General features: G+C 40.1%; 2 protein-coding genes across 4 annotated transcripts; one reads left to right on the top strand and one right to left on the bottom strand.

Annotated features, from left to right (window-relative positions):
• Nucleotides 1–3,458: 3,458 nt before the first annotated feature.
• Nucleotides 3,459–10,288, bottom strand: tspy (testis specific protein Y-linked). 2 transcript variants are annotated; one of them, XM_053318205.1, is made up of 8 exons: nt 8,926–10,288; nt 8,741–8,818; nt 8,538–8,649; nt 6,642–6,811; nt 5,972–6,048; nt 5,454–5,674; nt 5,252–5,299; nt 3,459–5,025 (listed from the first exon to the last, which is right to left on the bottom strand). In XM_053318205.1, the coding sequence occupies exons 1-8, from the start codon at nt 9,871–9,873 to the stop codon at nt 4,991–4,993; spliced, it is 1,689 nt and encodes a 562-aa protein (XP_053174180.1). In that variant the 5' UTR covers nt 9,874–10,288; the 3' UTR covers nt 3,459–4,990. The 2 variants fall into 2 exon arrangements, with proteins under 2 accessions (XP_053174180.1, XP_053174181.1); XM_053318206.1 differs by having other exon boundaries at nt 6,642–6,796.
• Nucleotides 10,289–13,285: 2,997 nt separating this feature from the next.
• Nucleotides 13,286–21,984, top strand: si:ch211-167b20.8 (protein phosphatase 1 regulatory subunit 3A). 2 transcript variants are annotated; one of them, XM_053317862.1, is made up of 5 exons: nt 13,286–14,291; nt 17,639–17,685; nt 18,204–18,286; nt 18,676–18,702; nt 20,544–21,984. In XM_053317862.1, exons 1-4 carry the CDS (start codon nt 13,432–13,434, stop codon nt 18,700–18,702), a joined length of 1,017 nt encoding a protein of 338 aa, XP_053173837.1. In that variant the 5' UTR covers nt 13,286–13,431; the 3' UTR covers nt 20,544–21,984. The 2 variants fall into 2 exon arrangements, with proteins under 2 accessions (XP_053173837.1, XP_053173836.1); XM_053317861.1 differs by having other exon boundaries at nt 18,201–18,286.
• Nucleotides 21,985–23,144: the final 1,160 nt, after the last annotated feature.

The following is a 23,144-nucleotide window of genomic DNA, read 5'->3' as shown; positions in this document are numbered from 1 at the left end:
CTCTGTGTCCAGCTGAGGAAATGAGTCAAAAGTGTGTGCTGAGTTCAGGTTTCCGTGTGTTCTCAAACTTTGGCCATGGACATCAGCACACAGACACAGCTCCCACCGATTCCTGAGAATGTTTTGAACGTCATCCCTATCGCTTACTGGACTATCCTGTGGGCTTATCTGACCAGCATGCATCCACTGTTGCCTCAACGTGCTGACGAGATATAAGTGGGTATTTTGGCTCTGTGTACGTGACAGCAAGGGCAGGAAATAGTGGCAACACCCCTGTTACCTCCAACGTGATAGATAGATTTTGTATCATGGAGACAGGCTACGTGGATTAGAAAACAAACACTGTGTCTGTTGTTTTTCTGGTCCACACAAAGCTCTGTCAGGGCGACCTTCTACTCTAATGGATAGGTAATGTGAAATGCGAGGTAGACTTTTATCCCTTTAGGCCAACCAAAAGCACCGGATGAATCTTGGGCCCTCAGACACATCAATCAAGAGCAGAGTTTTGTCCCCTCAAGGAAAAACAACCCATTATTTGACTTGCTGATGGTCTTTCCTATATTGATGAATTGAAGGGTGTTTGAACATGTCTGCTACACAGGCAACAAGCTCAGGGCGTCACCAGTGCATGTTGGGATAGACTACATGCTGGGATGACCCTGAGAGGAAATTATAGGGTAGAGAAAATAAAGGTACAATATTAAACAGTTTTCAACCACAATACTTTCTTCTGCTTCTAATTATTATCTTGCAGGTCATAAAAAAATGTAAACACCAAAATACAAGATAAGAGAACAGGTGCTGTGTGACACCCATAAACTTCACACACCAATGATTATCAAAGGAGAGAAACTTTCAAAAACATCTTTCACTTGAGGGGCGCATTCCAGTCTCAGTCTGCTTGCCTCACATTGTATTGGATGTGAGGTGATAGCAGGTTTTTACACTGTACAGGCATACTGTAGCTGCAGCTTCATTGAGATGGAGCACCGTCTGCAGTCGCCCAATGTGCCACGTGTCCACCGGGCAGGCCAGCCAAGCTGCCATCTGCCTTGAAGGCAAGACTTGCAGTCTCCCTCGCTATAAAATACAGCTGGGACAGCTGTTGAAGAAGAATTTCTTCCAAATAATACAGGGTGTGTGTTAGGTACGGGGGAAGGAGAGGAGCTACTGTATGTGAAAAGGAGGAAAGTGAGGATGTGAAGTGAATGGGTGAAAGTACAGGGCTTGTGTCTTAAAAGGTAAATCTGTTAACACTCTTGCAAATAGTTTTGTGTCCCAGTGCTAAAAAACAGTCCAAAATGGCGTGACTATGTGTGACTTCAGCCCCATCTTAACCTCTATGACAGACATTGTGCTCAGATAATCTGTGAAAAATCTGTGAAAGAATCTGTGAAACAAAATCTGTCATGCTGGGAAAAAAAGTGAGAATAGAGTGCATGTGGCTCTCGCTTTGGCAGACAAATTTGTATGATGACATGCGAACATGTATACAGTGTTTGCATGCAGACACGGATTCACACACACATGCGTGCACTTGCCCTGGTGCTTCAATTAAAATGAAAATGATTTCTCTTATCTTTCTCTCCACACCTTTCCTTCCTCCTCTCTATGCGTACATCCTTGAGACACCGGAGAATCACCAGGTGAATTTCAATGTCAAAGACACGAAGGTAACACAAGCACTGCAATCTGTTCATTCTGTCAAATGGTTGTGTGTGAAGGTGTGCGCGTGCACTGTGTGCGTGTATGTACTGTATGTGCAGTGTGATTGGTGGGGGGTAGGCCTATTCATCTGTCTGGTGTGATTGTGGCTCTCTGTAACTGGGCCTAGGCGTGAGTATGCACTCTGTGATCTCCCAGATAAGAGTCATCCATCTGCTGTGTGTATCTGTCAAGGCCCAGGCAGCCCCTCTTATCACTGCACTCATCCATTTCCCTCAATCATGCTCACTCTATTCTCTTCTCTCATCCCTCTCTGCCCCCAACCCCACCTTGCATAGTTCAAATACTGTGCTTAATCTTGATTAGCTGACAATCATACATACGTGCACAGTTGTGTTAAAAATCTGCAAATAGGTCTGCAGACGTGCAGCTTCAACAAATATGCATGCAGACATGCGTGCGTGGAGGTTCACAATGGAATAAAAAGCTTCCACAAACAAGTCTAAAAGTGTGTACACCTGAATAGAAACACACACAGGTAGTTGGTATTCAGGGGCCCTACCTCAACCTATCAGATTACCCACTATAGATGACCCTCAGAGAGCAGCACAAGCCCTTTTCTTGTTCGTGTTGCAAGAGAAAATATCCTTCCCAACATCAATCACACAGATTAAGAATGAGCTGCGGTCTGTTATCTTTTCATTTTTCAGTCTATGGTTATTCAGTCTAAGTAGTAGTTTCCAAGGAACTACTTTGTGAAATGCGAGAGCATGAAGCAGCATGACAAGATGATTTGTGTACAGTAGCAACACCAGCTCAACCCAGGGGAGTGTAGTTTACTCTGGGGAATCCATTTAGGCTTTTGCCACCCCATACAACAAAGGCTTCACAGGCAGCCCCCCAGACCACAAAGCAGCCCGAGGATGGCTTTGTTGTCCCAGCAATCTGTACTTAGTTTGTCACGATCAATATTGTAGGAACCAACCCCATTATTAATTCATCGTCATATAAACATGTTGTGCTCTGAGGTGGGCTGAGTAAAACTGCTTCAAAGAGGAGACAAACACTGTGTTTCACATGGGATCAGTTCATGAGGTATAATGTGTTTCCATCATCAGTATTAATAGTATATGCCCATCCTAGACTGCATACCCTGGGCGCTGGTGGGCCTACAGCGGGACAGGTTTTTGCTAGTGGAATATTTATAGCTGTGCATTAAAAGTGGAATCAAGGGTTTAAGTGTACCATTGCAACACTGCTGCTGTTCCTTTGTCTGAGCCTGTCCAAAAATGTCTTGCCCGGGGCTATTTGCAGTGCTACATTCGAAAATGTCAGCGATATCACACACTACCATCGTATCAAAGATGAAATACATTAAAGAACAGCTGTATCTCCGCAGGTTTCGTTTGATTCTTCCCTTTAAGATTAACATATGTCAGCCACACATACCAGGTGGGTGAGTTTGACGTCAGTAAGTCATGCCCGTAGGCTTTGTTATTAGTTCTTTGGATATGAGACAGCGTATTAAAAGGAAGAATAAACTATTTCTCATTAATGCCCATCCAGGCACTTAAGTACCCACATCAAAGAACTATAAGATATTCTGTATATAATAAAAAATTACACCTACAGTTACACAGATCTGACAATTAGCTGAACCATACTGCCATCTAGTGGTTATGTTATACACAAATCTTTGCTCAGTGACGCTTATTTTAGAGAAAATATAGAAACATACTTTATCCTTTGCTGCAGAGCAATACTTGATATGTGAAGCACAGCCGACAGCAAGGTGAAACAACTGCCTATTTTTATTAGGTCTGAGTCAAAAGGTGAACATTTATCTTTAAGCAAACAAAATTAACCAAAGCAACAAACAAGTATCCTTAAACTACAGTGTTCTATAAAACACAGCACACAAAATATAACTTTCTGATCATGTTTATGAAAAAACTCGATTATTTGATAAATTTATCAATGGATTAAACACGTGTACTGTCTTATCCAAAAGACAATGCAGAAATATTATTTACAGGTCATTGCTAGGAAAAGTAAGCAAATACACATACTAGTTTTGTTACAGTGCACCCCATAATGCTGCTGTGAATTTAACGACATTTACTGACACTGTGCACAGCAACTCATTTCCTCTACACAGCCTTGTAAATTATGTAATTATCCTGTCGTACATCTCATGCTCACAGGCATGCCATATTGTGGACGTGTAGAAAACAATGTAATAAATACCATCTTTTCCAAAAAAAAAAATAAAGAAGATAACACAAAACTTTTAACACATTACATGAAAACAAAACCTTGAAAGATTTAGAAAGCAAATTCAAATTAAGTTAAAGTCTATAGAAAAGAAAATACAAAAATCCAGCTACATATATAGTAGGAGCGTGTTATAAAAATGTGGGAATCCACAGAAACATTGGCCAAACTACGCAATGATTGGAAACATCAGAGATGGGTTTACAGATCGCTAACAGGGGTGGAAGGCTGGTGTGTAACAAGACTGAACATGTAGAAGAAGAGGGAAAAACACAGATAGCATATTAAAACAATATTCTTCCTATTTACTACAGTAGAGTACACGTTTCCTTATTCACAGCCAACAATAACCAGAGTGTGTAAATGTCTCAAAATCAGTAAGGTTCTTTCAGTAAAACTGCCACCATGATCATCCCTGAGAACAAATTTTGGTTCAGTACTCAGTGCATCTGATATGTACTGTCTTTACATTATGTTTTACTTTGTGACGTGTTTAAAGTGTCACACATTAATTCTACAAACAGCCAAAACTTTGTCTTGAAATGACCACTGATAATGCCGCTGAACGTTTCAGTATTGTCTGAAGAATTTGAAATGCAAAATTTAATGCCAACGAGTAGTGGCGGTCAAAGGCTGACTCTGTGTGTGTGTGTGTGTGTGTGTGTCTCTGTGAGTGTGTGTGTGCGCGTGCGTGTAGGCTGCCATACGATGGTCCTCATTAAATAGAAGAACACTTGTATGAACTGTTCTAGAAAAAAACATTTTTGCAAAAAGTGCAGTATGTGTACATCAGAATACACAGTACTGACTGTATAAAATAGAGGGGACACATGATGCCTTGGCTTTATTGTTGTAGTTAACCCTGATTTAAAATGCTTCCTATGTATTTTAGGTACAAAACAACAAAAAGAAAACTGATATTCTGTGCATAAAAATGACCAACATCAGGAAGAAGGAGTCATTGTTTGCTCTGGCACTCTTCATCAAACTCAACATCCTTCTCATCTTCCCGGTCTCTGGTCCCTTGATGACTTGCCTTCTTGACTTCTCATTAGGCCTCTTCCTCCTGTTCACTGTCATCAGAGCCTACAGGACAGAAAATAGATGCCTATCAGGGATCCTCGCCGATAAGGAAATACGATTGTAGTTACTTCAAAAACTCTTCTTTGTGGGTTTACACATTCAATGGACTATAAAATAAACAGCACAATCAAAGCAAATGACAAACGAGATGAACCGCCACCACGCCCGTTGCTGATTGTTTGTTATAGTTGTCAATCTGAAACACTGCTGTTAAAGAGCCATATCTTACCGTCAATCACAATTTCTCCACCGTCATCTTCTTCCTCTGGGCTTTCATCTGAGGAGGAGATACTTCCTGTCAATTTAGTTCAGCGAGCATTTTCAAACATTTACATTTCAGCTACGTTTCATTTACATTTGTTGCCAAAAAAGGCAACACAGGACATCTGACGTCTGACAACATAAAAACTTACACAATAAATAACACTAACCTGCACTTGGCCCCTTGTCTTCCTCCTCCTCCCCTCCTTCTTCCTCCTCCTCCTCTTCTTCTTCTTCTTCCTCCTCCTCTTCTTCTTCTTCCTCCCTACTGTGGCCTTGTTCAGCCTCACCAGTCTCCTCACCAGGCTCATCATCAGAGTCGGATATTACCACGCAGTCATCCCCATTACTATTATCAGCTGCTCTGGCACCACTGGTCCCGCTGGCATTACTGGAGGAAAAAAAAAAAAAAGAACAAACAAAACACACACACACACACACACACACACACAAAATCATGTTAAATGTTAACACACTCATTGTTTCAGTATGTATCCCATCTGGTCTCACCAGCAGGGGGAGGAAAAAAATAAGGGAACTGTTAAAAGTTTACACCTGAGCTATAATTTCAAGGTCCTGGGGCTGAGAATATTTCTTGAATTTATGACTTAAGAGGTTCAATTTTGTGTGTTGGTAGCTTAAATGCACATTGAGAAGCAGCTACAGTGTGGAAATCTGTTTTCTGTACCTGCCGTTCTCCCTCGGTTCCCAGAGTGGAGTGAGGTAGTATCTCAGAGGGTCTCTGTACAGATCATCCTTTAGTATCTGAACACAAGCACAAAGATCATTTCAATACATTTTAGTTCAATATGTTTGACCACACAGGCTCTACACCATACACAATCCTGCTAACCTAAGACAAAGGTTTAAGCACCATGTGGCGCACACACAAAGTTTCCTGATTGTACAGCTTCATAAATTAGTATTATTTCTGATGCCAAAGATCTGAATGTGTGCATAATCCTGACACAGTTTAGTCTAATTAAAGTTTTTAAAAAAATTAAGAGATTATGAATGCTGACAGCCATGCAACCATGACACACAGTGATTCAATTCAATTCAAAACACTATTTGTCCCTGAGGGGCAATTTAAAAGGCATGAGGAGCAGCATCATATAAGCCTACTATATTCTACTTTTCACACATTTTGTTAAACCATTCATACTTTAATCCTCTTCCTCTATCCAAATACCACTGAGAAAAAGGTGCATGCTATTTGGGAGGTCTAAACACATGTAGTACGCTTGAAAAACGAGTGCCCCGCAGTTAAAGGATCAAACCCCTAAATGTAGCAGCGTTAATGTCATGCGCTCTTATCATGAACTTGATTCACTGGGACAGGTGCAGTCAGCGAGTACCTGTGCTACATCGTCTTGTCCTGGGTTGCTATGGTCACTGAACCAGCTGAAAAAGGTCTGGTAAACCCCGCGTGACAACTTCCTGGGTTCGCTGTGGGCCGTCAGGTTGTGTCCACGGTGCCACAGGATGGGGTTGGAGAATGACATGGGAGATCCTGAAACATGGGCATCTAAGGATTAAAATTTAATGGTCATGTAGATTTTAGATTGTTAAATTTGACATGAAATCATTTTTAGATCTTTGTGTGCAATTTAAACAACTCAAAATGTAAACAACCCCTTGAACCATTTGACATTACAAATACGTAATTGACATAATTGTCTTAATTTTGTAAAGCATCTGTGAGTATTGTTAAGTGTTCTGTAAATAAAATGTATAATTATTATTATTATTATCATCATTGTTATTATCTTCAATTCATTGTTTATTAAATAAGGTTCAGGATCAGTGCCATCACCACATTAAAATACCATAAATATGAAATTCCTGTACATTGTAATGCAATGCAACAGCCCTACAATATATACCACATTTGTGAAATATCGTCATACTCCATTCACATTTACATACGGCTCCATCTTATCTTAAAGAGCGCGTAGTACCCTATCAACCGGCTACAACATGGCGCTCCCAGTATGCAGGCCTACTTGTGGTTTCTACTATCTCTAAAAGCAGAATGGGAAGCCACAGCCTTCAGTTATCTGGGCCCTCTCCTGTGGAAACTTCTTAAGAGTAGGCTTAAAACTTTCCTTTTTGATAAAGCTTATAGTTAGGGCCAGCTAGGCTTGCTTTGGACCAGCTCCTAGTTTATGCTGCTATAAGCTTAGACTGTCGGGGGACTTCCCATAATGCACTGAGCTCCTCTCTCTTCCTCCCTCCCTTGGGCTCTCTCTCTATCCATTTACATTCATGTACTATTAATGCATCCACCAACTTTAACTTCTTCCCTGGAGTTCAATGTACTCTCTCGTCTCTCAGGTATTCTCAGGACATGGACATCAGGACCTTGTGGATGTCCACTGATTGAGTGTGTGTCACTGTACCTCTCTCTCCTCTCTCCCTCTTCTTCCTTTCTCTCTCTCCCCCTCAAACCCAACCTGTCAAGGCAGATGGCCGCCCACCTAGAGCCTGGTTCTGCCTGAGGTTTCTTCCCGTTAAAGGGAGTTTTACCTTGCCACTGTCGCCAAGTGCTTTCTCCTGTGGGAATGTTAAGCCTCTTTAAATTAAATTAAATAGTACGGTCTAAACTAAAATACTAAGCTATAAAATTCATTATTATAGTAACATATTCTAACATGGCTACAACATAGATGCAATTTACAGTGCTGTGATGCAAAGTCTGACTCTTTGCATTAGGGTTGCATAATACGGACGAATTATCGCGTCTCGATATTGAAGCCAAATTTCTCAATATTGATACAATATATGATATGACTATGATTTCACACTTGTTTGAAGTCTTATGCTGCATTGAAATAAAAAATATTTTACATTTTTCTGTAACCTCTACTTTGCAACAATGCTTTAAAAATATTTTAAATGTAATAACAGTGAAAATTAAGTCTTTGGCTGCATTCAAATAAATAAAACTGTATTTTCCTGTAATGTTTGCTTTGACTCAGTGCTTCACAGATTTATAACACATTGTAAACAGCATTTAACTAATAAACTCTTTATTGTAAACTATTTTTAACTTATTTTAAACTTTCCTACATAAATATGGTGGGGAACATTTGATATAATCCATATTGTCGCTTTTTGCGATTTTAATATCTTCATGTTCATATCTATTTATAGATATGATAACGATATATAGTTCAGCCCTACTTAGCACCAGTACACTGTGCATTCATTATGTATGACAACTACTGTGATAACCACATGCTTATGCTCACCTCCCATCCCGAGGTGCAGCTCCTTCATGATGATGTTGTTCTGGAAGTACGGATTCCGTCTAAAGTGGAAGCGGATCCGGTAGCCCAGTTTGTTATTCTTAAAAGTCTCGATCTGAAAGAAACAAAAATGATCTGGCTGTCAGAAAAAGATGGGGTAAAAAATGTTTTTTACCAGACTTTGTAACAACACAAGCATTTCCTACCTCAAGGTCAGTCATATAACTAAGAGCATCCTCATCAGTTTCATCAATGTGAGCTGAGAGATGAGGGTGGTTCAACAGCTGGTGAGGTAAAGTCAAGGTAAAAACACAAACAAATTGAATAACTTCGGTCACTCAAACACTGATCGGGAATAGAAAGAGAGGGGAGGTTTTCGTTTAAAGGATACAGCTGTCACCCAAAAGCAAGGGATAGTCTTTGTGATGGAGCTGCGCTGGTCGAGATGCGGACGCCGCAAACGGCTAATCTTCAGCTCCAGCCGTTGGTGGAGACGGGCGCTTTTCTTCTCGAGAGCTTCCAGTCTCATCTGTACCTGCGCCAGGAGAGCCACTGACTGTCTCATCTCTGGGGCCATCTTAACTGAGACGATGGCACACTCCCCATCATCATTGTCCTCATTGTCTGATGGGAAAGAGGAGCTCGGTGTTGAGGAAGATCCAGATATGGATTCATCCCCTTCATCTGCATCTGGCATTTCATCAGCATCTTCTCTGTCAGTGCTGTGCACAGATGTGGAGCTATCTGCTGCAGCTGCCTGTGTTTTAGAGCTCACCTTAGAGGACTGGTGGCCCCCACGTTGTTTAAGTTTGCTCCCCTGTTTCACCTGTTTAGCTTTTTCAGAGGAACAAGGAGTCTCTCTGCTGTCTTCCCCATCTCCTCCTGTGAGACTGGCAAGTGCTTCAGCAGCTGCTATGGCTGCTGAGTCGGACTGGTCTAGAGGAGTTGAAAGAAGCGGATCTGGTCGTGCAACCTTCTTTGCACAGTCAGCTGATCCTTGTGAGTCTGAGGACTGTGGCTTTTCAGTGTTGCTAGCATCGTCACCATCCACACTGGAGTTGTTGACAGGCTTTGTACTTGTGCCATCCGTGCTGCCTGAAGCCTGCGCAGCAGCTGCTTGTTCCACGCTGCCTTTTGACTGGCCCTCGCTCCCAGCTGCTTCTTTACTCTCAGCTTCACTGTTTCGGCAACTTTCCGAAGAAACCCCCGCTTCACTTGATGCTTCGCTTACTTTGGAGGACTTTAAGGGGATCGTGCTGCCTTCATCCTCATCGGGTGATGGACACCGTTTCCTCGATGCAGAGTCAGCGGACTGTTTGCGGTCCGTCAGTTCACTCATGCTAGCTAGCTAGCCAAATAGCTAACAACCTATGTTGCCCACAAGCTCAATAAAACAGAAAGGTAAATGCAATCGATTCCACCACTGAACCGGCTACTTGGATGACGGCTGTGGTTGTGCTACGCGGACCGTAATGTAACCTACATCCTCAATGAAGCTCGAACAGGAAGCAGCTCTCGTATTTCTCCGCGGCCTTGCGGAACGTTGAAAATTAGCAGGCTGTTGCTAACGCTTGTTAGCTTACATTACCTAAGTCGTGTGTCCTCGCAGTAACGGCTGCACCATATTTTCACGTATACAAGCACAACAAAAAAGACTCTATCCAGATAGTCAAACTTCTCAGTACTATATATCCTTTTGCGTGCACTCAGCGTTCTTTATATTAGTTTATGTTTGCATTATCCTTTAGCTTACTATCTGTGCACCGACGTGACAGAAAAACAATCTCCTGATTGGCTGCGGCACGCCGCGCTAAAATCTCCCGCCCAATCAGCTTCAAGGGTGTGTTTACACGGCAGTCTGTAGCAGGGGTGCGCGCAGCGGGAACGCGCAGCAGTTTAACGGCTGAAGGGAGAATCCAAACGGCTAAGAATATACAACAATAAAAAACTTTTACGTTTAAGAGACAACAGAGCCTGTAAATTACAAGTCTTTAACACTATATGATTTTATCTTATCTCCTATATGCATTAGCCGCTAAACAGGCAACATTAAACAGTAGGAAATGTGTAGGCTAGTTAATCACATGTTTTAAAACCCCAAACGTCCTCCAGATGTAGGCTATTAATTAGACTTAACAGTCTATGTGATGGTTTGGACAGCATCCAAATGTAGGTATGATGTGTTTATTAGAGAAATTATATATATAGAAAAAAATGTAACAACAAAGTGGCTATGCCTCCCAATACAGCTTGATTAGGGGAGAGAACAGGGTTGGTAGTCACACTTTCTTACTTACTCCTTTGAATTCCTCATAAACTGTATCCTGAATAGATTCCCTTTTAATTTGTAATTGAAAGTGTTGTCTAAGAGAGCCTGTAAAGCTGTAGAGCCTAACCCAGCTAAACAGGCAATATTAAACAGTAGGAAATTTGTAATTAATCACACGTTTTAAAACCCCAAACAATTAGACTGATTATATTGATTAGACTTTAAACGGTGGCCTATGTGATGGTTTGGACAGCATCCAAATGTAGGAATGATGTGTTTAAACTATTTTAACAAACAAAGTGCCTCCCAATAATGGTTAGGGGAGAATAGGGTTGGTAGTCAAACTTTTTTACTTTCCTTTGAATTCCTCATAAACTGTATCCTGAATAGATTCCATTTTGTGTCAGGTAGGAATAAAATGACTTTATTCTCTTTAACCCAAGGGTGATTCTAGGATCAGACCATTAGGGGGGCTCATCTCCTAATGAGAATTTAACATACAATGCCCTGCAAGTGTTGAAACCCCAAATTACTCATTCCAGTAGATAACGTAAATTACAACAAGAAATATTAATACATAGTAGAGGGGTCTATAGTGTATAATAATAATGATTCAGAATAAACAATGATAGATTTCTACAGAGAGGACTCTAAGATAGTTAATGAATCCTGAGGGAAAGACAACTAAAGTAGGCCTACATTAAACCTGTTTAAATAAATAAAACCATTTGAATCTGTAGCATAATAGTTTGTCCCATTTCTAACAGACAGGCTCACAAAATAATTAAACTTGTGTGCTTGAGCAGCAAGAGTCTAAAATCGCCACTGCTTTAACCTGATTCTGTTCAAAAGATATGGACTGTCAAATATGTCTTGTGCACCTGTGACAATAACCATCCCCATCACTCAGAAAAATGTAGGCAATCTTAAAAATTGATTTAAAATGTTTAGTTGACGCAACAGCCTATAACACATTTCCTGCATCAAGATAACACAGCTAAAAGTATTCCTTTAAGCGCATTTGTTAAATCTTTTTCAAACAATATTATGCTGTTTAACCTGTCTGAATGCTTTGAGGATTACATCTGGAGGAGTCTGGCCCTTGTTGTCTTCCTGACTAAATTGCTGGTCATTTTGCTCTCTAAAAAGACAGAGACTAGACATCACACCATAGATGTGCCAGCATGACAATCCCCTAACATGACAAACATCCCCATTGGGATATTTTGCTACCACCAAAGCTAACAACCACATGTTGTAGCGTAATGAAGAAAAAATATATCTAAACTGTCTTTCTCTCTTCATGAAAAATAGTACTAACTACTAAATGTCCTCTCATCTCAATGTCAGGTTGACATCTCACCCAAATTTAGAAGATTTCAGTACCAACACTTTTTAACAGCTTCTTTTAGAGCCCGAGATCTAATGAAACAACCAACCCCGTTCTCCTCTACACCTTGTCCTCCTGTTTTTCTACAAAGGTTGCTTGAAATTCCTCCTTCATTATCTTGGTGCAGTTAAAGCAGTTAAATTGTGACATAAATTTACTTCAGCACCACATGTCATTGGACAGGTCCATCACAAATTCATGCTTTATGTATAGCCTGTGAAAATACCAACAGACCTTATAAATCATACTTTTCTTAACGAATATGTTCAGCTGATGTTTACTTTAGGATTTCCCTGGTCCTCACGTAGAGGACACATTTTATCAGCCAGTTTCATAAATGGGATTACATAACAATCACAGCATGCAAGGCACCCATAGGCCATGTCCTCTATTGAGAGGACTATTGAGAGGACATGGCCTATCAGATGAAATAAACAGAGTAGCCAATTGGATGACACAATTTTCGTCAGGGCGGTCGGGTAATATTCCACCAACTCCAAAGTGGACCTGCATTTATTAGGTTATATATCCATAGCATGTGAAAAATGTTGGCTTGCAGCGATATGCATGTTAACACATTAACATTTTACAAGAAGGTTTAAATGGAGCTAAATGTGACCTGTATGTTTATGAAAAGGGATGCACTTGACTTTTTCGCGTTGGCACTTTAAATAATGACTGTCTCTCTCTCTCTCTCTCTCTCTCTCTCTCTCTCTCTCTCTCATGGTGATGAAATTCTTCCATCCTAAAATAAGCTCCCCTTGATGTCTGCTGCAGCGGTTTTCATAGCCTATAATGATGGCTGTACATTTAAAAATTGGCCGATAGGTTATTGTGTCCCATTTCCAGAAGGACGTTTAACCAGCCCGGACCAAACGGAACAAGGGGGAGTGGCAGGATTATACCAATTTAAAAGACAAATTTGGGACATGGAGAGCCCGGTAGGTCAGTGCTAAAATTAGACGCGACTCCTTCAGCGGCAACAGCCAAAATGCGGTGCATTAAGACATGTAAACCAGGGGATAGACTATCACAAGGGCTGTCGGTAAAGACAAGGTTTCCATGAATGACATTTAACGCCACACTTGACTGAAGAGGCTCCGTGCGTAACGCAGGGACAGCGCTGGATCCACACGGGCCATTGCTGCGCAAACCATGAGTGTTTGGTAGTGTGTGTTGTTGTTTTTCTTGGAGACGCCATATGTACTCTCTTCAACGCACATCTTTCTTCTGCAAACATGTCTTTTTTAGCCATACCAAGTCAAGAGGGTGCTTTTACCACGATTAAAAATGGCAAGTCAGCCAAGGGGGAAGAGGGTAAGTCCCGCTTGGACGACGAGGATAATGATGAGGAGGATGCAGATGATGACACCGAGAATGTTCATCTCATCCCGAGGTGTTCCCCAGTACCCAGAAGACGAGGGCAGTCCATTTTCGATGAAACTGCTGAATATATGCGTATCCAAGCGGCGCTGCCGGCCGGAAAGAGGGTGTTATTTGCCGATACAACAGGTGGGGATCTGATCGACGTGAAGGAATTTATTGCCTTTGACTCGGATGATGAAGAGGACGATGCAAGATGGGAGGAAGAGGAGGCAAAGTATCGAAAGCCACAGAAAGAGCCGACGTATATTGTGCAACCAGAGTTTAACGCTCCCACCGGCAGTGCCCTGCTGCAGGCTGTGCGCACTAATAAAGTGGAGGTTGAGCAGATTTCCCCCGTGGAGGGTGAGCCACTTGCCTTTACTGGGGTAGTACGAGTCCTGAGCATCTCTTTCCAAAAATCAGTTTATATCAGATCGACCATGGACAATTGGGCTACTTACTTTGATTATCCAGCAGATTATGTCCAGGATTCCTATGATGGGGAAACTGATCAATTCACCTTCAAGCTATCTTTTGCACCACCTTACATCACACATGGCTCTCGCATTGAGTTTGTCATCCGATATGAAACCGCTGATGGTGATTTCTGGGCCAATAACTCTGCTATGAATTATGTGGTAACTCTGCTCCTGTCCTATGACGACGATTCAGCTCAATCAAACATGGACCTGCAACAACCTAAAGGGATCCTGAGACCCCCAAAAGATTACAGGTAAATTTCCTGTCATATGCCTGCATCATCAGATTTTCCAGGCTATTTGTGGAGTGTGGCCACTGTCTTCCTGAGATCCCTCTGATTGACCTCTGACCTCCACAGATTGTTCAGCTCAGTGTTAATTATTGGCATTCAAACCCCAGTCTCCTTAAGGACTTTGCAAAGTATCCATCATTATTATAAAAGGCTAAATTAAGACACTCTAGGGCCCGATAAATTCGGAACAACAAAACTTTCACACTCAGGTAACCAAGAAATTGAATTATTTTGACATAGGTTTCACATTAACAATCAAATCATAAAGAGATGGATGTAAACACATCATGAAAGCACAGGACTTGGGGCTGTGCAACAGCTGTAGGGTCCACTTGCCAACGAAATACCCCATGAGGTTTAGTGGCTGTAATAGGCGTTCAGGTTTATTCAGTGATTCTGCCTGGAGACTGCATTTAGCATAGTAAGAATCCAAGTCCAAAGCAAAGTAGGTTCTTAATAAACAACACTACATATATTGCATAATCAGTGCGAGTAATAAAGTCACTGAGGGTTCGTCAAGTGTGTGGTTCTGACGTCTTCGGAATCTGCAGTGAGTGATAAAGACGAGGTTTGACGAGGGTACACACCCCTCTCAAAATGCCAATCATCCAGTAGTGTGTGAGGACGATCAAAATAGGCAAAGGGCAGGTGTCGTTTTCATGCTTGGCGTTTCCCTGAACCAAAATGTACCTCTGACCTTTTCTATCAGAGTCGAGCAGCAGCAAAGCAATTTCTGTGGAACTGATTGGCTTCTTTTCCTGGTTTAGCTTCAGGCTGGCACACAAGCCCCTTCTCCTATTGACTCCATTTAAGTCAGCTAATCCCCATATTTTGGCATCCCTAAATGCTTGATTTATTGTTACAGCAACATGACAGTACATGATGATTCTCAGAGTGTGCATTGACGTAGACAGCAGGAACGATACCCCATGCACCCTTAAAAGGAGCAAACATGGTATCACCTGATGTAGTTGTCATATAGGTCACCACTGCTGTAGCAATTTGAAGGCAGGAAGGTGCCAAATGGGTTGTCAGGGATGGATGAGGCACTGATTGAAAAGGAGATTTCGGAGCAACATGTATCCACACTCCCAACGTAGCAACCATTATTGATGCATTACATACTTTGAAGTTAACTCATGATTGGGTGTCGACACATTAAAGGGGCAGCCATTCTCTAGATACCAAAATGTGTTATGTACTGTACATTAATATGGATTATACATGAAACCTGCTCCATGGAAATCCTGCTCATTAAGTTCTTCTTTAACTGAAACATTAGTGATATCAGCACCCTTTATCTGATAGTGAAAGTACTGCATTCTCTCTAATTCAGTGTCATCTGACTTTATCGCGAAGTGATGAGGTTGCTGAGTTTTGCCTCAGTCTGAATTTTTGTCGTTTTTTTTTTTTTTGCATGAACTTGCTGCTTAGTCAGTCTAGAGTTACAGCAACGTGACCACGTTTCTAGAGCTCAGAGAAACCAACAGAATTAGTTTTGTTAGCGTTATTTAAATTGGGTCACTTATGCACACACCTGCCCACATAATCACACATAATATCAGGCTCAGGTGGGGTTTAGATCAGACATGCCTGAGTGTTTAGGAGCAGTAAAGCTATGTCAACCTTCAAAATACACATGAATACTTTCCTGTCTACTTATCTCAGACATTTTTTTTCCCCCTAAACTTACAAATAAGAAATGTATCTTGCTGTTATTTGTAGAGGATACTTTGCACGCCGTCAAAATGGAGCTTGTTATCAGGGTGTGCAGAGTTTAGTAAAAGGTCACCTCACGTCAGCAAACATGTAATGCAAAGATCTTAGTCAGCTCTCTATCAGACCTAAATACTTATCTGTGCAGCTGACATAAAACTGGAAGGGCATTAATCACATGGGGTTTGAGCAGCTCGTCAGGTTATTCCGTCTCTATTTGCATAGCTCTCATCACATGCTCCTCACACGTCTTGACCTTTATCACATTTGGCTTTCTTTGCAGGACTCTTTCAACATACATGGTGTCTTACTGAAAACATTTCTAACCCTAACCCTCATGACTTTGAAGAAGTTTATATTTTACCGGTTACTAGGACTAGGGAGGTATTGTTAAAAAAAATTAGTGATAAAAAAGTGATACCGATACCATAGAATAATTAATTGAATACCTTTTTTTACCTACGTCACTCAACACCCGTCATGTAAATGGGAACATTTAGTTGCGTAAAATGCAACCACCCCTCCCCATCCAAATTTTTGCACAAATACACTTTGAAAGTATTCAGTGATTGAAATATTAATAAAATAACTGTACAAAATTGTACAATGAAGCATTATCAGCACAGACTGCATGTGTTGTAGCTGCTGCAGCAGTGGGCCAATCACGTCGCGTTAAATTGAAGAACACTTGCAGTGATTGGCTGCAAGCAAAACCATATTAATATTATTTTTTTCTTAAAGATACCTCAAATATATTGAGTACTTAATTTACAAATATTTAGGATCTGATGTGCAGAACATTCCCTGTATGTGTGGGGCATAGGAAAAGAAAAACATTTAGGCTAGTTGAATTAGCTCAATGTCTCCACCTCAATTACATTTGATACAACAAATACATTACATCAATGAAGAAATATCCTCAGTCAGCAACATCTCAGTCATTCCCTTCTCTCCCTGTATTTTAATGAACAGTCTCTGACTTCAAAACACTGTCTAACTGGTGCAGCAGTGCAGAAACAGCACTGTACAAACAATATAATACTGTACATGAGTGATGTTGGACTGTGCTAGGTTGAATTGGCTAATTCAGCACATTAGCAGTTCAACTGTATCAGCAAATAATACGCCTAATTAACCAAAACAGGTGTTAATAATGACCACCGTCTTCTGCGACTTTAAATGAGATGCGGGTTTAACTGTCCATCTTGGAGATCGAGATGGTGTTTCTTAGCATTTGTTAGCTGATTCAGATGTTGTTGTAACAGCACAAGATGAGCTTTAGATACAAAACAAAAGACATAGTGTGGTAAATTTACACTTGTATCCATCCTTAGTTGTAAACTGAGTATAGTACGATATTTTTAGTTCAAAGTTGCATCTGCCCACGTTAACTGCTATGACATTGTATAAAGATGAATCACTGTGTATTTTAATAGCATAATCATCATCAAGCACAAATACAAGTTTTGTTGACACTAGATACATGTGTGAGGTTTCAGTTGTATGTAAATGTGTAAAATCATGAATATATTTGGCTGTGTTTTACACTGTCCTTTCAAATATTTTTGTCTCTTCTCTGTGTTTTCTTTCAGTATGGAACCTGATTACGATTCAGAGGAAGAGCTGGAAAAGATTACCGGTAAAATAGAAACACTATCATCCATCATCAATATCTAACTGTTTCACTATAAGGGCAAAATACACAAAGAGTCATGTATATAGTAAATGAATAATTGGTAATTTTGGGAAATATACTAATTTGTTTTCTTCCTAAGAGTAAAATGAGTACATGGATCTGTCGGTTAGATATGAAGCTGGAGACAAGGGTGGGTTTGTTAAGATTAGCATAAAGACTGGCACTTAGCATGTCTCTGACAGGTAACAAAATCCTCCTACCAGCAGCTCACTAATTAGCACGTTATATCTGTCTCTATCTTTCTTTCATCTGCACCATCAGACAGATAAAAAGTGGGATCAGTCTTTTTACATGGTAGTACTGCATAGCACGAAGAATTGATCAATTGATTATTTGTTTAATTTAAAAAATGCAATAATAATAATGATAATAATGTGTTCTGTCAAACAGGGTTTTAGCTGTCTGTCTGACACCGATTAATCATGACTTCACCAGCTTATTTATTTGTTCTAAATAAGCAGATGAAGCACGGGCCTCCAATTCAGGAATTGTTCGACCTACGCCTGTCTGCCCAGTCATCATACAGCCTGAGATTGATATAGAGGTAAGGGGTTAAAGTAAGAAGGAAAGGAACAGCTTTTACAGTAATTCAATAAGTGATAAACTAACAGAGAGCTTCATTGGTGTTAGTCTTCTTTATGAACTTCCTGTGACCTGCAAAAGTTAAAATAGTCCATCATGATGAGATTGTGCAAGCTTGTTGGCTCACTTGCCAAAGCAGAGGCCACACATTTAGCAAATTACTTGTTGGATTATGTTCAAATTATCTTGATTTGCATGCACTTGACATATTCCCATTTAACAGGTAACCAGGCCAAGTGCTTTTATCCCTTTATGCAAGTCATGTGTCTAATAAAAAAAAAACATAACAAAGATTTCTTTTCAAGTTTTATAGTATATCATCCCTGGCTTGGTTGTTTGTATTGTTCACAGCTCATTGAAGCTTCAGCAACAACTTAGGTAATATCTCGCTTCTCACCGCTGTAGCACGAGAATGATATGTTCGTTGTCAGCTACCTATATGACGATGCATGCTGATCATGTTGTTGCACCCTCTGATTTTGTCCATATTTGGTTTTAATTTATGTCGTTTTCACTTCTAAGTGATTTAGAACACTAATATTCAAAAAATGCAGTGTGTTGTGACCATGTGGAATTATGTATGGTACCCTGTTTCTTTTTTTTCTTCTTTTTTTTTTTACATTATTTGATCATGACTCCGAAGCCTGCTGTTGTGTTTAAAGGTGTTTATATTGAATCATTTGTATCAAACTGTGACAGGAAGTACTATTAGATGACACCCAGTATTGCGCTTTCTTTGAAGAGAAACCTTGTTCAACCAGTTATACCGCTGCTGTCTTAAAGGAAAAGTTTAACATCTTTCATTCAAATATAATAACATGATAATGTGTGATCTAGTATATTAATGTCTCACTGATGTGACGGATGTATCTGTTAGGCATGTACTCACTCAGCTCATCTTCATGTTTGTTGTATATCAGTATTCACAAGCATGCTTTTTCCCTTCGGTAGAGCAAAAATAAATAAAGGTGAACCAGTCGACTACTGTATGAATAATAGCTCCCTCTAATTGGTAATTTTTTTCCCCTTACTCCTTAAGTAATCCAATGTTTTAAAAAAAACAACTAATATACTATATAGTATTTTAAACTTTCAAAATTCAGTATTCCTGAGTTTCTTCCTCTAGATTTTGTGTAATAATGTTCAAAGTAAATATTGGCAGTATCATTTCCAGCAGCCTTCACTTGAGTGGTTCACTTGTGTGCTGAAGTTTAGTTTCCCGTCAGCTTTTTACTCATTTTATGATGCTATGAAGTAATTACTTAATAGTCTTTCCTCTGAGATTTACAGTAAGTACTCTCTTGAGTCAAATTGAAAACAGACTTGGAAAGTTTGTTGAAGCATTGTATTCCTACTCCAATAAAGAAAATTGCAGCACACAAAATTACACATCCCACCCCAAATTGTTGTAATTCTGTAATTCTTTTGCCCTCAGAAATGATAGCAGGTCCCAATTGGATTTCTGTCTGGAAATATGAGAATAACATAGAATACTAGACCTATATCTATCTGTAGTATATTCTACACTACCTAACACCTACATGCTCTATCTTCGTTGTTATTTGTATTTCATGTTTTGCATTTGCACTTTTTCTCATGGATGCGGATGTTGTTATCTGTCTTTTTGTTTTTTAATATTGTTGTGATTTAATCTTGATGTTAACCTTGAATGTTTTTAACACAGCAGCCTCATAGCAGGTATAGCTCTTTATATTATTGAAGGGCTTTGAGTGCGAATAAAAATAAGGTTATTTTAGGGATGGTATTAGCTCCAGTTCTTGATGTTTTAAAGGGAAAAAAAATAATCTCCCCTTAGTTCAATATGTGAAAAAATGTATATTGGGTAAACTGCCAGAAGAGCTGCACTTTTCATATTGAACCTGAGGATAAAATAATTATGAAAAACTGCATTGATCTAATATCCTCCTCCCTCGGATGTCCTTGTACTGTATGGACTTTACTATCTCTTGATAGTATTTTGCACTCATGATGAGAATTCAAAACATTAGGTCATACATTTTTTAACAATCGTAAAAAGATTCCATGATACTGCTTACAATTACAATTCATCATGGGATCCATTTCACAGAAAGTAATTAGTATGCAGTAAAATGTGTTTCTTGTCTCTGTGTGCAATGTTAATGTGGGATAGAAATGCTTCCTCTTTGTCTTTATACTCTCCTAGCTGTCACTGTTGTCTCACTGTTTTACTTTAACAGATTGCAGTTCACCCGTCTGGTCCCCCTATCCCATCCAACCAAGAGCTTCCATCTGTTGATGGCGCACTGTCCGCTCACACTGTATCCCCAGGTGAACAATTCCCTTGTATGTCGTCCGAAACCACACCTCAAACTAATTTATCCTTTGTACTCAGTGCCAGTGAATCAGTCCAACCAAATAAGTCACAGCCTTTACCCAGACTCCACTGTGAATTAGACAACCAGACCTCAGAGCAGCCCATAGACAGTAGTCCCTCTGCACTCCTGTCTGCCTCAACTCCTTCTGTACAACAAGAGTCAAGGCCGAGCCCAGACAGCTCCCAGGCTGAGGAGGAAATCCATCTTCCAGAGACAAATCTGTGGCTGACAGGAGCGGACAGATCGACCGACAGCCCGGCCAGTTGTCCTTGTCTTGAACTACCGGCTGAGTCTGTCTCCTCTCCCAGTGTGACCCCACACTTTGAGCAAGACGTTGCAGTGGGATTGAGTGAGCTTGTTGCAGGATTATCAGAAGATTCCACCGGGCCTGCAGCACATCACGAAGGCAGTACGAATGCGCTCTCATCTCCCCTGGCAGAAAATCTGGCATCTCTGGGAGCAGAAGGTGAAGCTCCACTCTCACCTGAACTCACAGAGAGCGTCTCAGTCAGCGTAGGTGTCACTGAGGTGAGCCAAAATGTAGCTCATCATTCTGTCTCGACCCGGGAGGAGCAGGAAGACGCTCCCCAGATTTCCCCTGACATGTTATTAGAGAATCTACCTAGCACAGAGTCAGAGGCTCAGTCTGAGCGTAGCGTAAACAGAAATCTGATGCCATCCATCATCTTCCTGAGCGGAGTTGTCTCCTTCTCGATAGTGTTTCAGGAACCGAGTGCCCTCTTCATTATGGGACTGCTTTTGGTCTTGAATCGTTTGTGAATATGCCAAAATAGTTCTGTCTAATCTGCTCTCCAGTTAAGTGCCTTTTCATGATTCCAAAGTAAGCCAACAAGTTTAAAAAAAACAAAACCTGTGTCTCCTGTCGTTGGGTAATTGTGGTTATTTCTATGTTAGGTTTTAATTGTGTGAGTTTTGAAATTAATATATGTTTTCATCAAATGAAAAACAAATGGGGTTCAATTTATGAGTATTTCCATGCAAAGTCCAATGCAAGGACTAAGTAATTATAAAAAATATTGAGGATATTTTCATGCATTTTGTCAAAAAATCTGCTGATATATTGCACACTACAGAGGATGTGACACAAAAACAAGTGTTAAGAAATAGAAGTAGTTTATTACTCCACTTCAACATTGTGATTGGTAGTATCCAGTAATGTGTGCACTATTAAAGCCCAGAATATTGTCAGAGATGTTTTTGTAAGTGGTTTGTAATTACTTTTTCCTCACTCTGTGGAGATCGTGTACAAGGTGTTGTATTCTGCTTTAATTGATCAGCACCATAATGCTTGCTAATGTTTGTTTGGGGTTTTTGGGTTTTTTTTTGTTTTTTTGTTTTTTGGGGGTTGTTTGTGTAGTCAAGGTTGTTGTCTAAGCAACCACACTGCCATGAATTTAACTTTTGTGAATTCCATGTGTTATTATGTCTTTAATGAAGGACAAAAAAAAAAGCATAAAAAAACATTACCATAGCGGGAGACTTGTTATACAAATGGATTTTTGTTTACAAAATGCAAAACATGGTTATGTGAAGTATTCTGCCTTAATGCTTAAATAAATGATAACCTGATGAGCTTTGGTAAACATCAGATTGAAATGGATGCTTCCTGAAGGACAAAAGAAGTGAGAAATTGTACTGTGTGACTTTGTGTGAGAGATATTTGTCTTTGGAGAACAATAGCTTCCTCACTATTGCACACTTCATAGAGTCTTCCTGTTGATTCCTGCTGGTAAACACATATAGTTGTAGCACAACATTTTATAGCACCACTTTGACAACCTCACAAATAGACTGAAGCACTGAATGACATGTTTGAAGTGATGAAAGTTTTTGCAGTGTATTGCCATTAAACATGGTCTCCTTCCCTGCACCGTTACGTGTCTTTGTTTATTTCTTTTCTTTCATTCTGAAAAAAAAAAAATGTGCATGACAGTTTTCATGCGTGGTAATGACACCGCAGTGCAGAACAGAGCATTGCAGAAAGACTGACACACCACTAAAATAACATGAGAGCCTATAGCATTGCCATCTCTGGAGCACATTCAGCTTTGCTTGAAGTGGAAATACACAAACAGCAACATGAGCTCCAGATAGAAGCCAAAGGTCACGCATTGCACTGAAGTCATGGTGTCATGCTGTAGTACAGTACACACTGACAAGTGTAAGCTGATATCAGTGTTTGAAGGCTGACAATTCCCAGGAAACCTTAGATGATGTATGATGAGCTGTCACAGACTTATTTATGAAATCATCATCTTTATTTATTGAGCTTACAAGTTATAAATATATACCTGTATACAGGAGTCTTTTATATAGACTACTTCATTTTGCTACTTATTTTTGTATTTAACTTAATTAACTTCAAATCCATAATTATCTCTGTCAGTCCTTGGATGCCAGATATCCATTGGATTATGTGTGGATTATGTATTTGGCCTTGAA

The sequence above is a fragment of the Scomber japonicus genome, chromosome 4, assembly GCF_027409825.1.
Source record: "Scomber japonicus isolate fScoJap1 chromosome 4, fScoJap1.pri, whole genome shotgun sequence".
In the NCBI taxonomy this organism is placed as follows: Eukaryota; Metazoa; Chordata; class Actinopteri; order Scombriformes; family Scombridae; genus Scomber; species Scomber japonicus.
The sequence above is the reverse complement of the archived record's forward strand: the minus strand, read 5'-3'. Positions and strand labels throughout refer to the sequence as shown.

Coding starts and splice junctions, on each gene's coding strand:
- tspy (XM_053318205.1), bottom strand. CDS start 9,873: ATGAGTGAACTGACGGACCGCAAACAGTCCGCTGACTCTGCATCGAGG. Junction 5,300..5,453: donor AGACAAGGGGCCAAGTGCAG/GTTAGTGTTATT, acceptor TCTCCTCCTCAG/ATGAAAGCCCAGAGGAAGAA. Junction 5,026..5,251: donor TGGAGAAATTGTGATTGACG/GTAAGATATGGC, acceptor TCTGTCCTGTAG/GCTCTGATGACAGTGAACAG.
- si:ch211-167b20.8 (XM_053317861.1), top strand. CDS start 13,432: ATGTCTTTTTTAGCCATACCAAGTCAAGAGGGTGCTTTTACCACGATT. Junction 14,292..17,638: donor AGACCCCCAAAAGATTACAG/GTAAATTTCCTG, acceptor GTTTTCTTTCAG/TATGGAACCTGATTACGATT. Junction 18,287..18,675: donor AGCCTGAGATTGATATAGAG/GTAAGGGGTTAA, acceptor TATTGTTCACAG/CTCATTGAAGCTTCAGCAAC.